Source organism: Cervus canadensis, chromosome 13 (genome assembly GCF_019320065.1).
Source record: "Cervus canadensis isolate Bull #8, Minnesota chromosome 13, ASM1932006v1, whole genome shotgun sequence".
In the NCBI taxonomy this organism is placed as follows: domain Eukaryota; kingdom Metazoa; phylum Chordata; class Mammalia; order Artiodactyla; family Cervidae; genus Cervus; species Cervus canadensis.
In genome coordinates, this window is record NC_057398.1 from 50,681,398 (window position 1) to 50,697,846 (window position 16,449).

General features: G+C 35.4%; 1 protein-coding gene across 1 annotated transcript in view; it reads right to left on the reverse strand.

The window, feature by feature from the left end:
- Positions 1 to 16,449, reverse strand: part of DNAH14 (dynein axonemal heavy chain 14) — a 394,377-nt gene that overhangs the window by 149,440 nt on the left and 228,488 nt on the right. Inside the window, exons 37-41 of the mRNA XM_043484666.1 lie at positions 13,070 to 13,163; positions 11,544 to 11,752; positions 10,220 to 10,472; positions 6,363 to 6,444; positions 978 to 1,207 (exon numbers count right to left, since the gene is read on the reverse strand). Coding sequence (XP_043340601.1) covers positions 978 to 1,207; positions 6,363 to 6,444; positions 10,220 to 10,472; positions 11,544 to 11,752; positions 13,070 to 13,163 — 868 coding nt within the window. The remainder of the gene's footprint in view (positions 1 to 977; positions 1,208 to 6,362; positions 6,445 to 10,219; positions 10,473 to 11,543; positions 11,753 to 13,069; positions 13,164 to 16,449) is intronic.

The window sequence follows — 16,449 nt, forward strand, 5'->3', positions numbered from 1 at the left end:
CATCAACATGAATTAACCATAGGTGTACATACGTCCCCTCCCTCTTGAATCTCCCTCCCTCCTTCTATCAGCCATAATTTTTTCAAATACATTTTTTATTCCCTTTTCTCTTTTTCCTCCTCCTGGTATTCTTTCTATGTATAGAGTGGAATGCATTATATTATTCAGTAGGTCTCATATACTGCTTTAATTTCTATTTCATTTGTCTTCCCTTTGCTCTTCTGACTGAGTGATTTCCATTATTATTTTGAATGAAAGAGGTCACTTTTTCATTCTTCTGCTTGGTACAGTTTGCCATCATTGCCTTTAGCTCAGGTTTTGTATTAGAAAATGAGTTTCCAAATTTTAATTGGCCTCTGTTTGTAATTTTAGTTCCTTTTACAGTAATCTGCATTTCTACTAATAATCTTTCTTAACTCCTTCAGTATTTTCATTAACTTCTTTTTGAACTTGTGATTTGGTAGACTGGAAATACCTGTTTCATTGTTTGTTCTTTCAGAGGAATTATCTTGATCTTTTAATTAGGAGTGGTTCCTCTGCTTCTTCATTCTACTCATATTTCTCTGACTCTATGAGTTTAGGAGAAATAGTTATGTACTGTGGTCTTAAAGGTCTGTTTTTAATGTGAGAGTGTCCCCATGTAGACTCTATGAGTCTAGTAATTTTTGTTAGAGGCTGTTTTTAGTATGAATGTCTGCTTTCTCTTTATTCGGTGTATGCTGGACATTATCCCCCTGATAGGGGTTATGATTGGTGTTGGGATGGCCAGAGCCTACACTGGATGTTGAGCTGGGCCTCCTCCTTGTTGTGCAGTTGTCCCAGTCCTATTAGGGATGTTAGAGTGTACTTATTTAACCATCTTTTACCACTAATCTTCACATTTAAAATAGACGAGCTAAATAAATATAAATCCAATGATGAGTTTCAAATTAACATTTTGAAGTATGCATAATTGTGACTTTTCCTTCAGAACTTACCTATTTGTGCATTGCTTTCAAATAATTCACGAACAAGGTTGTCAAAATCATAAGTTACTCTTGCAGGTGAATCAGGTTCAGAACTTGGATAAAATATTATATCATCTTCATGTTCATCTTCACGTTGTAAAGTTCCTCCAAATGCCCAAGTAAATGCAAACACAAAAAGCTTTTGAATTGTTTTTTTCAATTTAATAGGATTTTTCTCCATGGGCCATGCATTTTCATCCCTGTGGTAGGTAGATGTGGAAAGATTAAAACTTTAATTTGTGGAAAATTAATTTGTGGAAAATTTAATTTAATTTTTATTTAATAAATAATAATATATAATATATATAATAAATAAATAATAAATGATTTAATATTTAATTAAAATTATTTAATTTTAATTAAATTAAAATTTAATTTGTGGGAAAATGTGGAAAGATTTAAAACTAAAAGATTAAAACTGTTAGAAAGCAGTCCAGCAATTTATTGCACTACCACATCAAAATTTTGTTACTAAAATTTTTTACAGTTAAGTATTAACATGGAAGTTTTAGAGTTAATGTATAATTTACCTTTGCTAAGTCATGTAAATTATACACTGACACTATTTTTATTTTTGAAGTACCATATGTGTAAAAGATTTGTAGTCAAACTTTATTTCAGGTAATAAATGACATTCACTTTTATTTTAGGTCAATTTGTTGCTTAAGAGTTCATCTGTCTCTTAGGAGAGAATCTGATAAGTCTCCATTTAATGTAGAAAGACATAAATGAATAGTCATTCACTCTGTACTCTTCTCAAACAAGTCCAAAGGTTGATTGAAATCAAATTGGCTAAAAGCAGGCAGTGTGAATCTGGGGCGAGTCTTCTCCAGTCTGGGTCAACCCAGGTTATCTTGGGCTGTGGGACTCTCAAATAACATAGTGATAACACCAATGATGATGGGGCTAACCAAAAGATTTGGGCCTGATTTCAGGATATTTTGAATGGTTAAAGATTTAGTTTTCATAAAATTACTTTTAAATTATGAAAATCCTAAAAATGTATCACTGAACTTTATTGGCAATTTTTAATGTATAATGCATGTATATAGTCCTATCTGACATTTCTCCTCACATGTAAGAGTTTGTTCAGCAAATATTTTTTTGAATTTCTACTATAGCTCAGTTACTCTGAACAAAACAAATATGATCACTTATTTTGGAGATAAGAAAATGAATACCAAACCATGATATGTGTAAAGAGTAAAGAGTCAAGCATACTGTGAAGAATATTAGTAGAGATAACTAATTTAAAGTTTGCGAGTCAGGGAAGACTTCTTTGAACAAATAACAGTTAAATTGAGACCTGAAGAATGAGTACAATTTTGAAAAATGTAAGAGGAAGAACATTTTGAGGAGACATACATATGTGAAGACCATGAGGTGAAATGGTTACGACAAGTTTGAAGAACTGAAAAAAAAAATCCAGTGTCTTTGAAACATACCTAACTAGTTGAAAAGTTTAGGCGATAAGTCTGGAGATATAGGCAGGGGATTTTTAAGCTGTGCCAAAACTTTTCTCCTTCCACTCTAAATGTAATGCAAAGTTATTAAATGGCTATAAAACAGAGGAACATTCTAATTTATGTTTTTTAAAAATCAGACTCTTGCATATAAATACCAGGAGACACACACAAGAATTATCACAATAATATTTGTAAAAACCAAAAAATGGAAAAAAAAAACAACCTACACTTTGTTGTTGCTGCTGTTCAGATGCTAAATCGTGTCTGACTCTTTGTGACCCCAGAGACTGCAGCACGCCAGGCTCCCCTGTCCTCCACTACCAAAGTTTGCTCAGATTCATGCCCATTGGGTTGGTGATGCCATCTAACCATGTCATCTTTTGCTGTCCCCTTCTCATTTTGCCTTCAATCTTTCCTATCATTAAGGTCTTTTAAATGAATAGGCTCTTCTCATTAGATGGCAAAAGTATTGGAGCTTCAGCTTTAGCATCAGTCATTCCAGTGAATATTCTTGGGGTTGATTTCCTTCAGTATTGACTGGTTTGATCTTGAAGATCAACGGACTCTCAAGAGTCTTTTCCAGCACCACTTTTGAAAAGCATCAATTCTTTAGCACTCAGCCATAAGGTCCAACTCTAACATCCATACATGGCTACTGGAAAAATCATAGCTTTGACTATATGAATCTTTTCCAGCAAAGTGAAGTCTCTGCTTTTTAATATGTTGTCTAGGTTTGTCATAGTTTTCCTTTCAAGGAGCAAACATTTTAATTTCATGACTGCAGTCACTGACCTCAGTAATTTTGGAGCCCAAGAAAAGAAAATCTATCACCTCTTCCACTTTTCCCCCTTCTATTTGCCATGAAGTGATGGGACCAGATGCTGTGACTTTAGTTTTTTTAACGTTGAGTCTTAAGCCGGCTTTTTCACCGTCCTCTTTCAGCCTCATCAAGAGACTCTTTAGTTTCTCTTCACTTTCTACCATTAGAGTGGTATCATCTACATATCTGAGGTGGTTCATATTTCTCACAGCAATCTTGATTCCAGCTGTGATTAATCCAGCCTGGCATTTCTTGTAATGTACTCTGCATAGAAGTTAAACAAGTAGGGTGACAATATACAGCCTTGACATACTCCTTTCCCAATTCAGAACCAGTCAGTTGTGCCATGTAATGTTCTAACTGTTGCTTCTTGACTTGCATACAGGTTTTTCAGGAGACAGGTAAGGTGGTCTGGTATTCCCATCTCTTGAAGAACTTTCTACAATTTGTTGTGATCCACACAGTCAAAGGGTTTAGCATAGCCAATGAAGCAGAAGTAGATGTTTTTCTGGAACTCCCTTGTTTTCTCTATGATCCAATGAATGTTAACAATTTGATCCCTGGTTCCTCTGCCTTTTCTAAATCTACCTTTTACATCCAGAAGTTCTCAGTTCATGTACTGCTGAGGTCCAGCTTAAAGCATTTTGAGCATAATCTTACTATCATGTGAAATGTCTGCAATTGTTCAGTAGTTTGAACATTCTTCAGCATTGTCTTTGGGATTGGAATGAAAATTGATCTTTTCCAGCCCTGTGGCCATTGCTTAGTTTTTCAAATTTGCTGACATATTGAGTGCAACACTTTAAAACCATCATCTTTTAGGATTTTAAATAGCTTAGCTGGAATTCTGTCACCTCCACTAGCTTTGTGTATAGTAATGCTTCCTAAGGCCCACTTGACTTCACACTCCAGGATATCTGGTTCTAGGTGAGTGACCACACCATCATGGTTATCCAGGTCATTAAGACCTTTTTTATGTGTGTAGTTCTGTATATTGTTGCTGCCTCTTCTTAATCTCTTCTGCTTTTGTGAGGCCCTTATCATTTCTGTTCTGTATTGTGCCCATCCTTCCATGAAATTTTCCTTTGATATCTCCAATTTTCTTAAAGAGATCCCCAGTCTTTCCCATCCTATTTTCTTCCTCTATTTCTCTGCACTGTTCATTTAAGAAAGCCTTCTTACTTCTCCTTGCTGTTCTCTGAAATTCTGCATTCAGTTGAATATATCTTTCCCTTTGCCCTTTCCCTTTTGTCCTTTCTTCTCTTGCCTTTTGCTTTCTCAGCTATTTGCAAGCCTCCATAGACAACCACTTTGTCTTCTTGCATTTCTTCTTCTTTTGAATGATTTTAGTCACTGCATCCTGTACAATGTTATGAACCTCTATCTGTAGTTCTTCAAGCACTCTGTCTACCAGATCTAATTTCTTGAATCTATTCATCACCTCCACTGTGTAATCATAAGGGATTTGATTTAGGTCATAATTAATGGCCCAATTTAAGACTGAATTTTGCAATAAGGTGCTGATGATTTGAGCCACAGTCGGCTCCAGGTCTTGTTTTTGCTGACTGTATAGACTATTGTCTTTAATAATTGTCTATAATGTCTTTAAAATGTTGTATAAACCATTCAACATTACAGTAATCAAAGTCTATGGCCCAACCACTAATGCCGAAGCTTAAGTTGACTGGTTCTATGAAGTCCTTAGAACTAGCACCAAAAAAAAAAAAATGTCCCTTTCATCACAGAGGATTGGAATACAAAAGTAGGAAGTCAAGAGATACCTGGAGTAACAGGCAAGTTTGGTCTTGAAGTACAAAATGAGTTGGGCAAAGACTAACAGTTTTGTCAAGAGAACACACTGATCATAGCAACACCCTTTTCCAACAACACAAGAGACAATTGCACATAGATGTCACCAAATAGTCAAAACCTATGCTTATAAATGGACAAATTGTGACATATTTTCACAGAGAAATATGCAGTGAAAATGAATGAAGACCCCCTACATGTACAATGGATTAATCAGCAGGACATAACATTGAACAAAAATTCAAGTCACAGAAGAACATAGTGATTCCAGTGAAGTTAAAATGTGCAAAGTTGAAACATATACTGCTTAGGAATATATTAATAAACATAAAATTCAGTATAGTAGTTATCTCAGATGATGGGATGGCATATGGTTTAGATAGGTACACTAGGAACTTCAAAGATAAACCAGTACTTCTTTTTAATAACTGAGTGGTATGTATATGAATGTTTGTGTATTATTATTTATATCTTGCACATACTTTATAAATATCCTTTTATGGCTACTTGCTATTTAATAAAAATTAAAAATAATATATGGTTGTCATGTTAGATATGGACTAGAAAACTGGAAAAATTTAGGAGGTTATAGCAACAGTAAAGGAAAGAAATAATAAACTTTTGGTCTAGGATGCTGATGATCAAGATATAGATAAAGGAATGAATTTGAAGGCAGAATTGACAGGTAAAAAAAATATTTACAATGTTCTATCATTTAAAAGCAAATGTGGTATAAATGTCTCAGGATCTCATAATGAGATATAGGAAAGCCTCAATAGTGAAACCCTGTCCTACAAAATGGCAGAATTGTGGGGTGAGCACAACTATATCACTACAGTTTCTATAATTATTGAGCATTTACTCTATACCAGCTACTACTCTAAATATCTGACACATCACAGCATTATTCCAGTTTTATTTATAAATGAAAAAAATCAGAGATCAAAAATATTTAGTAACTTGTTCAACATTTCTCAGCTCATAAAGGGCAGATTCATAAAATAAATTCACATCAACTTTATTCCACTCTCAAACATGTAGTGTCTGGACAAACGTATTCACATTATTTAGATAACTTACCAAAATCTGGTGATCTTGTATTAAATATACAGAGACTCTAAACTGGGATAAAATAAATTTAATTGAATTTTGATATTAGGAAGTCACAGATTATTGGTTTATTGACAGATAATCCTGTTTCTATTAGAGTTTTGGCACTTAGTAGTTAATAAAACATATCTTTGGATGAATGTAGCTGACCTGTTTTCCATATCTTTGAATTTGACAGAAACCTTTGAATGTGAAATTATCTCCTCAGATGAAATGTCCTTCAAATCTTCACCTTAAAAAAGAAAGAGAATTTTCCCACAATTAACAACAGACCTAAAATTTAGCTGATTAGTTAATGAGGTGTTACCTTTAACATGGGCTTCCACGGGGGCTCAGCCATAAAGATCCACCTGCAGTGCAGGAGCTGCAGGAGACACAGGTTGGATCCCTGGGTCAGGAAGATCCCCTGGAGGAGGGCACGGCGACCTAATCCAGTATTCTTGCCTGGAGAATCCCATGGACAGAGGAGCCTGGTGGGCTGCAGTTCACAGGGTCACAAAGAGTCGAACATGGCTGAAGTGACTTAGAACACACACATGCAACTTTGACCACTGTTTACTTTGTGAACTGTCATAGAACATCCTTATTTCACATCAGTATCTTAGACTTATCAGACCAACTAGTTATCTTATCCCATCAAAAGTATGTTACTTTTTCTAAGATGAGAGGAGCAGAGAATGTATCTGCAGTTGTTGAATTGGTTACTATTTATTTGAAGAACAAATCTGTACACATATGTTCTTCATTCTATTCTAGCAACTTTTTGTAAGTTTGATTATTCCAAAATAAAAACTTTAAAATATTCAGGTCACCACCATCAAATATGGTGTGCATTACAAAGTAAATAATAAATGAGTTCTAATACATGAAGCATTAAAAAAGAAAGCTTTATGCTTACAAAGAAAAATATATCAAAGTAAACATCACACAGGTATAGTTTTTAGTTGTTTCTTTTCTATTCTCCATCATTCATTTTTTTCTCAAGTCACCCATTTCACAGAGGAACACAAACAGTGAATGATTATTCATTATTCCTTTAAGCTTTTTTTCTTTTATAATATTTGTCTTCTTTATACTAAAATAACATAAGGAACTTCCAGGAGAATGAACACAGGAAGATGCTGGAAGAGTGATGCTCTCAGAGAGAGATGGAAGCTTCCCACTCTCTTCCCCTGTGCTTTGCGCATTTCTCCCACTTGGCTGTTCCTGAGTTATATCCACTGTAAGAAATAGGTGAATGGTGCTCTTGAGTGCCTTCTGTGAGTATCATTCACACGTATTCTGGGGACACTTTCTTCAAAGGACCAGAAAGCATCCAGTTTAATCCCAAATTCATGGGGTTGTTGCAGACCAGATACTGCTTGTCTCACTAAGACAAGAGGTAATCCATCATTGAGTATGAACTGTCAATTCTCTGTGTCTATGCTGTCAAGACTCACAAGTATAAGATGGGATCCTTGCTTACTTCCTAACCAGCAAGATAAGACATGTGGAACCTTCTCCATAGAAAGAAATCTAAAGGGAAATGTGTCATTGCAAAGGCTGAAAGTTATGTTGTTTTTATCAGACTGTGGAAGACTCTACACTCACATTTGAAAAATTACTGTTTAAAACAGTACAAACTGATCAGGGGTTTGTGGGGTGAGAGAGGGGGAGCAGTGTGGAATTGTGGGAATATCCCTAGTCTGGGAGATAGAACTCATGGATTTTGAGCCCATCTGGAAAATTCTTAAAGAGATGGGAGTATCAAACCACCTTACTTGTCTTCTGAGAAACCTGTATGCAGGTCAAGAAGCAACAGTTAGAACCAGACAAGGAACAATGGACTAGTTAAAAATTCAGAAAGGAGAATGACAAGGCTTATATTGTCACCCTGATTATTTAACTTATATGCAGAGTACATCATGAGAAATGCCAGGCTGGATGAATCTCAAGCTAGAATCAAGATTGCCAGGAGAAATACCAATCTCAGATATGCAGGTGACACAATCTTAATGGCAGAAAGTGAAGAGGAACTAAAAGCCTGTTGACAAAGGTGAAAGAGAGTGAAAAAGTTGGCTTAAAAATCAACATTCAAAAAACTAAAATCATGGCATCTGGTCTCATCATTTCAAGGCAAATAGAAGGGGGAAAAGTGGAAACAGTGACAGATTTTATTTTCCTGGGCTCCAAAATCACTGTGGACAGTGACTGCAGCTGAAATTAAAAGACGCTTGCTCCTTGGAAGAAAAGCTATGACAAACCTAGACAGGGTATTAAAAAGCAGAGACATCACTCTGCTGACAAACACCTGGATAGTCAGAGCCATGGTTTTTCCAGTAGTCATGTACATTCGTGTGAGTTGGACCATAAAGAAGGCTGGGAGCCAAAGAATTGATGCTTTTGAACTGTAGTGCTGGAGAAGACTCTTCAGAGTCCCTTGGACAGCAAGGAGGTTAAACCAATTAATCCTAAAGGAAATTAACCCTGAATATTCATTGGAAGGCTGATGCTAATGATGAAGTTCCAATACTTGGGTCACCTGATGTGAAGAGTTGACTCATGGAAAAGACCCTCATGCTAGGAAAGATTGAGGGCAGAAGGAGAAGGGGTTACAAAGGATGAGATGGTTGGATGACATCACCGACTCAATGGACATGAGTTTCAGCAAACTCCAGGATATTATAAATGACAGGGAAGCAAAGTAAATGACAGAAGTTGCAAAGAGTCAGACACAACTGAGCAACTGAACAACAACAAATGTGCCAAAAATGTTTCTTTTTCTTCCATCTTCAATATTAAAATGGTTACACACACAAAAAGGCTTAAAGATTTATATGATCTGAAGAGAAACCAGAGTATTAAATAGCTACATAAAAATTCAGTTGTTTTGATAAGTTTTTTGAAAATGCATGCTCTTATGACAGCTGTCACAGTACAATCTAACAAAAAATTTTAAATTAAAAGATAATTAAGCACAGAAAAAACAGAACAAACTTTTTGGCCAACCCCCAAAATGTTTTTTTCCTTTCTCCCTAGTTTAAGTTACTCAAGAAAATGTTTGCAGTTCCCTTTGGAGAAGGACTAGTTACTATTTTGTAACTACTTTCCATGACTGTGCAGAGGGTCCCAGCTTCCTCTATTCAGTGAGTTCTGTGCCTGAAAGCCATGTCAGGTTTGGAAATGAGCAACGGATCATGACTTTTTACTGAGGCAGCTACCCTCAGCCTTCTGGTCATTCATCCTTGACTTCTTATAACACAAGCTAATGGGCCTAGTTCGTTGCCCATATATTTTGCTCCTGCTGCTGCTGCTAAGTCGCGTCAGTCGTGTCTGACTCTGTGTGATCCCACAGATGGCAGCCCACCAGGCTCCCCCGTCCCTGGGATTCTCCAGGCAAGAACACTGGAGTGGGTTGCCATTAGAGATACTATATTATACTAACCATCTTAATAACTCTTTGAGAATCATCTCTGCTCCTTTGCCTACTGCTGCTTCTAGTTATGCTGTGGTTTGCTAACTGGAAAAGGGAAGAACAAGAGCCCATTCAGAACCATGAGGAGACGGGGAAAGAGAAAACCTAAATATTCTCCTCCACTTTGTCTCCCATTCATGGCAGTATTCAGTTCTCTTCTGTTCAGGGTTTCTGTTTTCCCTCACAGGAACCTTGGCCATCTTGTCACCCCAGGGATTTCACACAATTTCTTTAATTCAATAGATCCTAACTGGGTTGGGGTTTTGTGCTAATTTGCCATCTCATCAGGAATCAAATATGGCTTTTCTGGTGGGTCAGCTGGTTAAGAATTTGCCTGCAATGTTACCCTTCAGCACTTATAGATGATATCAATTTATTGATATACTCTTTTATAAATGATTTTTAATTTGTTTCATGTGCAAGTCTGCTATTAGTTCAAATGGACTGAAAACTTCTGGCTTTCCTTTCTTTCTTTTATAATTGAATAGAAGGTGATAAATAACTGACATTGACTAAGATATATCACTGATATGACTTAGGGGCAAAAACTCACGTAGTTCAAAGATTCCAGTTTTACTCATGAACTCGAAGAATGCATCAAGAATTCTGCAGAGAGTTGTAACAATTGTTATGTCTTGTACAGGAAATGGCTGAAATTTCTGATGTTTCTTTATAAACTGTAGTCCATCTGTGACACTACTTTTAATCATGAATTCAAGACAATCCACTTCTGATTTATTCATAATTTTAGAATTTTTCAGAAGCCATGACTTAACATAAGGCTCCCATCCCAGATCAACAGGATTCTAATAATAGAAAGTACAAGGTATTTTAATATAAATAAATAAAATTACAGTGTCCATCTACTTTCTTACTATCTCTTTATTTCACTACTGCCCCTGCCAAATAATGGTTTAGAATCAGCATTCATTAAAGGGCAAGTGATCAAAAACACCTTAAAGAATTACTCTTCCTGATTTTAACCACAATCCTACACAACAACAAGCAACTGGAGGATTATGTACAGGGAGCTGTGTTGAGGCTATGCACATGTGGTAAGAGGAACTGCTTACCCAGAAAATCAGCAGTCTAATTTAGTGGTTACATTGAGCTAAGGAGATTAGAACATAGGGCTAATCATGGTTAATAATTAATTTCATGTGTAAGGAACATTCATTCTTTGCTGTATCTTCTATTCCTTACCACTGCATTGGTAATGCATTTCATAAGTCCTGAGAGTCAAGGGGGGGGGGGCTTCCCAAGTGGCTCAGTAGGTAAAGAAATCGCTTGTCATGCAGGAGATGCAGGAGACTCGGGTTCAATCCCTGGGCCGGGAAGATCTCCTGGAGAAGGGCATGGCAACCACTCCAGTATTTTTACCTGGAGAATCCCATGGACAGAGGAGCCTGGTGGGCTACAGTCCATAGGGTTGCACAGAGTCGGACATGACTGAAGCAACTGAGAATGCATGCAAGAGTCATAGAGTGGGCATGAAAAGCCTTCAGGGCAAACGTTCCTCGATTGGAAAAATAATTCCTATCAAGTAACTTAACCTATTGAAAGCACTACTTACGCACGGTTGTGGAAAATACTGACATTCCAGTTACTGAGTGGATCGACTAAGCATATTAGTAACAGTAGTAATTAGCATTTGTATTTACTTCTGGGTTAGGAGGCTTTGCTGCTGCTGCTAAGTCACTTCAGTTGTGTCCGACTCTGTGCGACCCCATAGACAGCAGCCTACCAGGGGACATAAAATTTCATAACTACTAGGATAGCCCTGCTGAATCCAGAGGAAACAAAATAAACATAAAATGCTGCAGATAATGACTAAATAATAAATTTTCTTTGTTAAGAAATTTGTATTAGAAACTTACCATATAGACCATTGCACATCGGCTGACAATAGCAGGACTAGCTTGAGCTAGACTGTCCACTTCAAAGATCACTCTGATTTTACTAGTCAAAGTTATTCTCTCGCTGTTTGCTAAGCACAGCGTCCTAGTGTCATCTAGCATAGAATTTAGATTTTCTACCCAGAAGTTATCCACTGGACCATCTAAGACAATCCACTGCCAATCAAAGTCTGGAAAGAAAAATATTTGTAATGTAATTGAGAAAAACCTCACTTTCCTCTCCTTACAATCTTGCTAATTTTTCTTTTAATTAAAAAGTACTTTCTAATTAAGATGAAGAATGATGTCCTAGAAAAGCCTAGAATGAATGTGCTTAAATGAGTCTCATATATATTAATTGTGAATATTCATAACACATACTTAGCAATACTTTAAACATTGTTTTGGTATTCTTAGTTTGCTGAATTGTATAATTAACCCTTAAAATTTGAATTAGAGAAAGATCCATGAATCTAGTTTTTCCATAACAATATGGTTTGTTTCCCCTTTCAACCCAGGAATATTTTTTGGATATGCTGCCTCTGGGAAATAAAGGGAAATAGGATGTCCTTTGAAGAAAGAATCAAGTAGACAGATGTTAAGAGTATTTCACTTGGGGAACTCATTTTCTTCACTTTGCACACTCTACAGCCAGCACATTGCTACACAATATTAGAAAATCTATTGGTCAGGATACATGGATCATTATAGAGATTAAAAAAATAGTTAAACACCTGAAATACAAAAACATCCCAGAAGAACAGGAGAGTAGAGCTGGGATCCAGACAGCCTGCCTTGGGCTGAAATAACTGCCTTGGGGAATGTCTCAAAACCCGATGAAAGAAATATTATGCTCAATCATTGTACTCTCCCACATTGAATACCAAAACTGATACACAAAATTCAGGAACCCTAAAAATGTAGAAACAATAGCAGAAATCTCTTTCAAAGTCAGGAGCATAAGTATACTACTGGTGGATATGTCGATATGACGTTCACCATGGAGTAGAGAAAGCCATGACTGGGGCTTCTGCAGTAGACTGCTGGCTCTTTTGGAGCAGGGATCTTTTCATGTATACTCTCTGTCCCCCTGGCACATAGCAAACTGGCAGATAACGGGTGTACAATTCATTTTAGATGAATATGCTTGGGTTGTATGATTTGGCCTGGGAATGTTTAGATTGTCTGAAAATACTATTGTAGGTTGCCACTGCTACTTCTAACCTGATATTTATTCCTACCTTTAGTATCTACTTGGTTCTTGTGAGATATTAATGGTCATTTGTAAAATGAATGGGCTATGTAAGTGCTAGCATTTACATATATAATTATATATGTACACTAACATATACAAGTTTTAAATAAACACATGAGGAAAAAATAAATGGTACAAGGACAAAATATCACTCATCAAAAATGTTTTTAAAGGTGTAAATAGAGCTCATGTTGGTTCAGTCTTTCTTCTATGTTAATCAATAATCTTTGCTGAATTTATTAATAATACTTACTTTGACTTTCTGGAATTTTAATATCTTTCTCCATCTCCTTCTCAAAAATATGATAATCAGAATCTGCTGCATCAGAGAAATCAAGCTTGAAAACCTAAAATATGTAATCAATAATGTTTAAACTTTTATTTGATCATACTTTTGTACTCAAATGGTCTATGTCAATACACTTTTTTGAGTAATAAAAATATAAGAGGTTTTGCAGCTGAAAGGCCAACATGTAACCAGCACAGTATAATGGAATTGAGTTATGACTACTGATCATTTTCTTTCAGAAAATTCTTTTATTTTAGTTGTTGTTTTCATAAAGATAGTACGTACTTTTATAATATTCAACTACTACAGCAAAGCTCAGAGAATAAAGAAAAAGTTCTCTAAACTGCCACCACCTATTAAAAAAAAAGATAGTTGACATTTTGGTGTATGTTTTTCTTAGACTTTCCTTCATGATGGAGTTTTTATATTTTAAGGGACATAAAAATTACCTGCAGCATTATTAAATTCTAACACCTCAACTTTGGAGATTCAGATTGAATTGGTTTGAGATGGACCCCAAGATTTCCATTTTTAATATGCTCCCCAGGTGATTCAAATACAGGTTGTTATCACGTCAATCTCTGAGGAATTCTGATCTTCATTATCTGGGGGTGCGGCGGGTGCGGGTAATGACCTATTTACCTCCCCAGTGAGGCTGAGTATGATACCATCAGCTGACTGGCGCTGGCTTCCTTTACCACCCAGTGTAGAGAGAAGACCAAACTCTAGAGCCGTGCGAGGGGCACAGTAAGGCTTCTAAAGAGAGATACCAAACATTGGTGTCAGCACCATGTTTCAGTCAGGTCTTAGCAATGCAACAAACAATAGTCAGGTGCTTCTAATTCCCAAGTCTCATTGCGAAGAAGAAAAATAAATCCAAGGCTATTTCCAATTATTTTTCCTATTACAAAATTCTGCAATTATCATACCTGTAGATAAGACATTATGCTCTACTCCATTTTTTCCTCTCTAGATAGATTTTTTAAAATGTGAAATTGTGGGTCCAACATTATATATTTTAACCTTTAATAAATTCTACTAAATTTCAGTCAGACACGACTTAGTGACTAACAACAACAACTAAAATTCTTTCTGAAAGTTTGTGGCAATAATGCTCCATCAATGTGATGAAAGAATGTTTGTTTCTTCACATTTTTGTTAACACTGAATGTTTTAGCTTTCAATATTCTTAAGTACTGATAATTCAATGAGAAAAAAATGTGTTTATCATTGTCATACTTTTTATTCTTTTTTGTCTAATGCTTAGGCTGAACGTCTTTACATATGTCTATTGGTAATTTTTATTTTTCTATCAATTTTCTACTCATAGCCTTTCCTCATTTCCTTATTTAGTTGCCTAATCATTTCTTATTTATCTTTGAAGTTCTTTTTTTATATTAGGAATATCAGCTCATTGCTTATAATATATACTGTAAATATTTTCTTCCAGACTGTGGTTTGTTTTAATGTTGCTTGTTGCAATCACTGAAAAAATATTTGCTCATTTATATTTGCAGTCAAATGCTTTTATCTTTTTATTTATAATTTTTGGGTTCCAATATTAATTATTTCCTAACTCTGAAACTATGTCCCTCAATTTTATTTTAATTATTTTACTTTATATTAATTAATTTAGTTTAATTATTTCATCTGGAGTTTTATTTCTGTGTAGGGAGTGAAGTAAAAGTCTTTCTATTTTCACACAGTAAAATGGAAAATTATATAGACAGTGGATTAAATAAAAAATGCTTTTCCTGCTGATTAGAATTATTACTTTAGCTTCATACTAAATTCCTATCTATGTTGAACATGCTTCTATTTATTTCCATTTCTCTATTAGTTCCATTTCTGTGTGAGTGCCTTACTATTTTTTAAATTTTTTCAGGACTTGAGTACAATCTTTTCTTTTTACTTCTTTACACCATACACAAAAATTAACTCAAAACAGACCAAAGATCTAAATATAAAAAAATTATAAAAATCTTAGAATAAAACAAGAGACAGTCTTTTGACTTTGAATCATGCAAAGTTTTCTTAAGATATGATACCAAAAGGAAAAGTGATAAAAGAAAAAGTTGATTGGATTTATAACAGTTAAAAACTTTTGTGTTTCAAATGATACCATCAAGAAACTAAAAAGACTCACAGAATGGGAAAAAATCATTTGTTAATTGTATAAGGAATTTGGTGGGGCTTTCCCGGTGTCTCAGCGGTAAAGAATCTGTCTGTGATGCAGGAGACCTGGGTTTGATCCCTGAGTTGGGAAGATCACCTGGAGGAGAACATGACAACTCACTCCAGTATTCTTGCCTGGAGGATCTCATGGACAGAGAAGCCTGGCGGGCTACGATCCATAGGGTTGCAAAGAGTTGGACATGACTGAAGCAACTTAGCACACAAGCAAGGAATTTGATAAGGGACTTATATCCTGAAGATATTTTTAAAAATTCTTAAAACTCTATTAATTAAAAGATAGATAGTCAAACCAACAAGAAGATACAGTAATTGTAAATATATGCACCTAACATAGGAGCACCAACATAGAGCAAATGATAACAAATGTAAAGAGAGAAATTGACAGTAATGCAATAGTTTGACACTACACTTACATCAATGGACAGATCATTTAGACAGAAAATCAATAGGAAAATGTGTTTTGTGTGTGTGTCTAGTCACTCAGTCATGTCTGACTCTTTGCAACCCTTTGGATAGTAGCCCGCAGGCTCCTCTGTCTGTGGGAATTTTGAATCAAGAACACTGGAGTGAGTTGCCATTTTCCTCCTCCATGGGATTTTCCCAACCTAGGGATAGAATTGGTGTCCTTTGTGTCTCCTGCTCTGCAGGTGCATTCTTTACCAGCTGAGGCATCAAGGAAGCCCAGTAGGAAAATATTGGTCTTAAGTGATACATTAGACCAATGGATTTAATAGATATATAGAGACTATTTCATCCCAAAACAGCAGAATTCACATTCCTTTCAAGTGCACATGACACTTTATCCAAATAGATTACATTTAGGCCACAAAACAAATAACAATACATTTAAGAAGATTTAAATAATACTTAGCATCTTTTCTAACAACAACAGTGGGAAGGAGATGAATTATCCAATTGTGTCAGAACAATTTTACATTTGGGAAAAAATTAAGTTAAACACATACAACAAAATAAATTATATTAATACACAGATGAAAATTTAAAAAGTTTATTATATGTTTGTTATTAAGCAACCAGTGATATAACAATAATATTAGAATAGGGAAAGGTGTTACTGAAAAGTTAGGATGTACAAAAGAATATATTGTAAACTTATTTTCATTGATTGTCAAAAATAAGTATAGCAC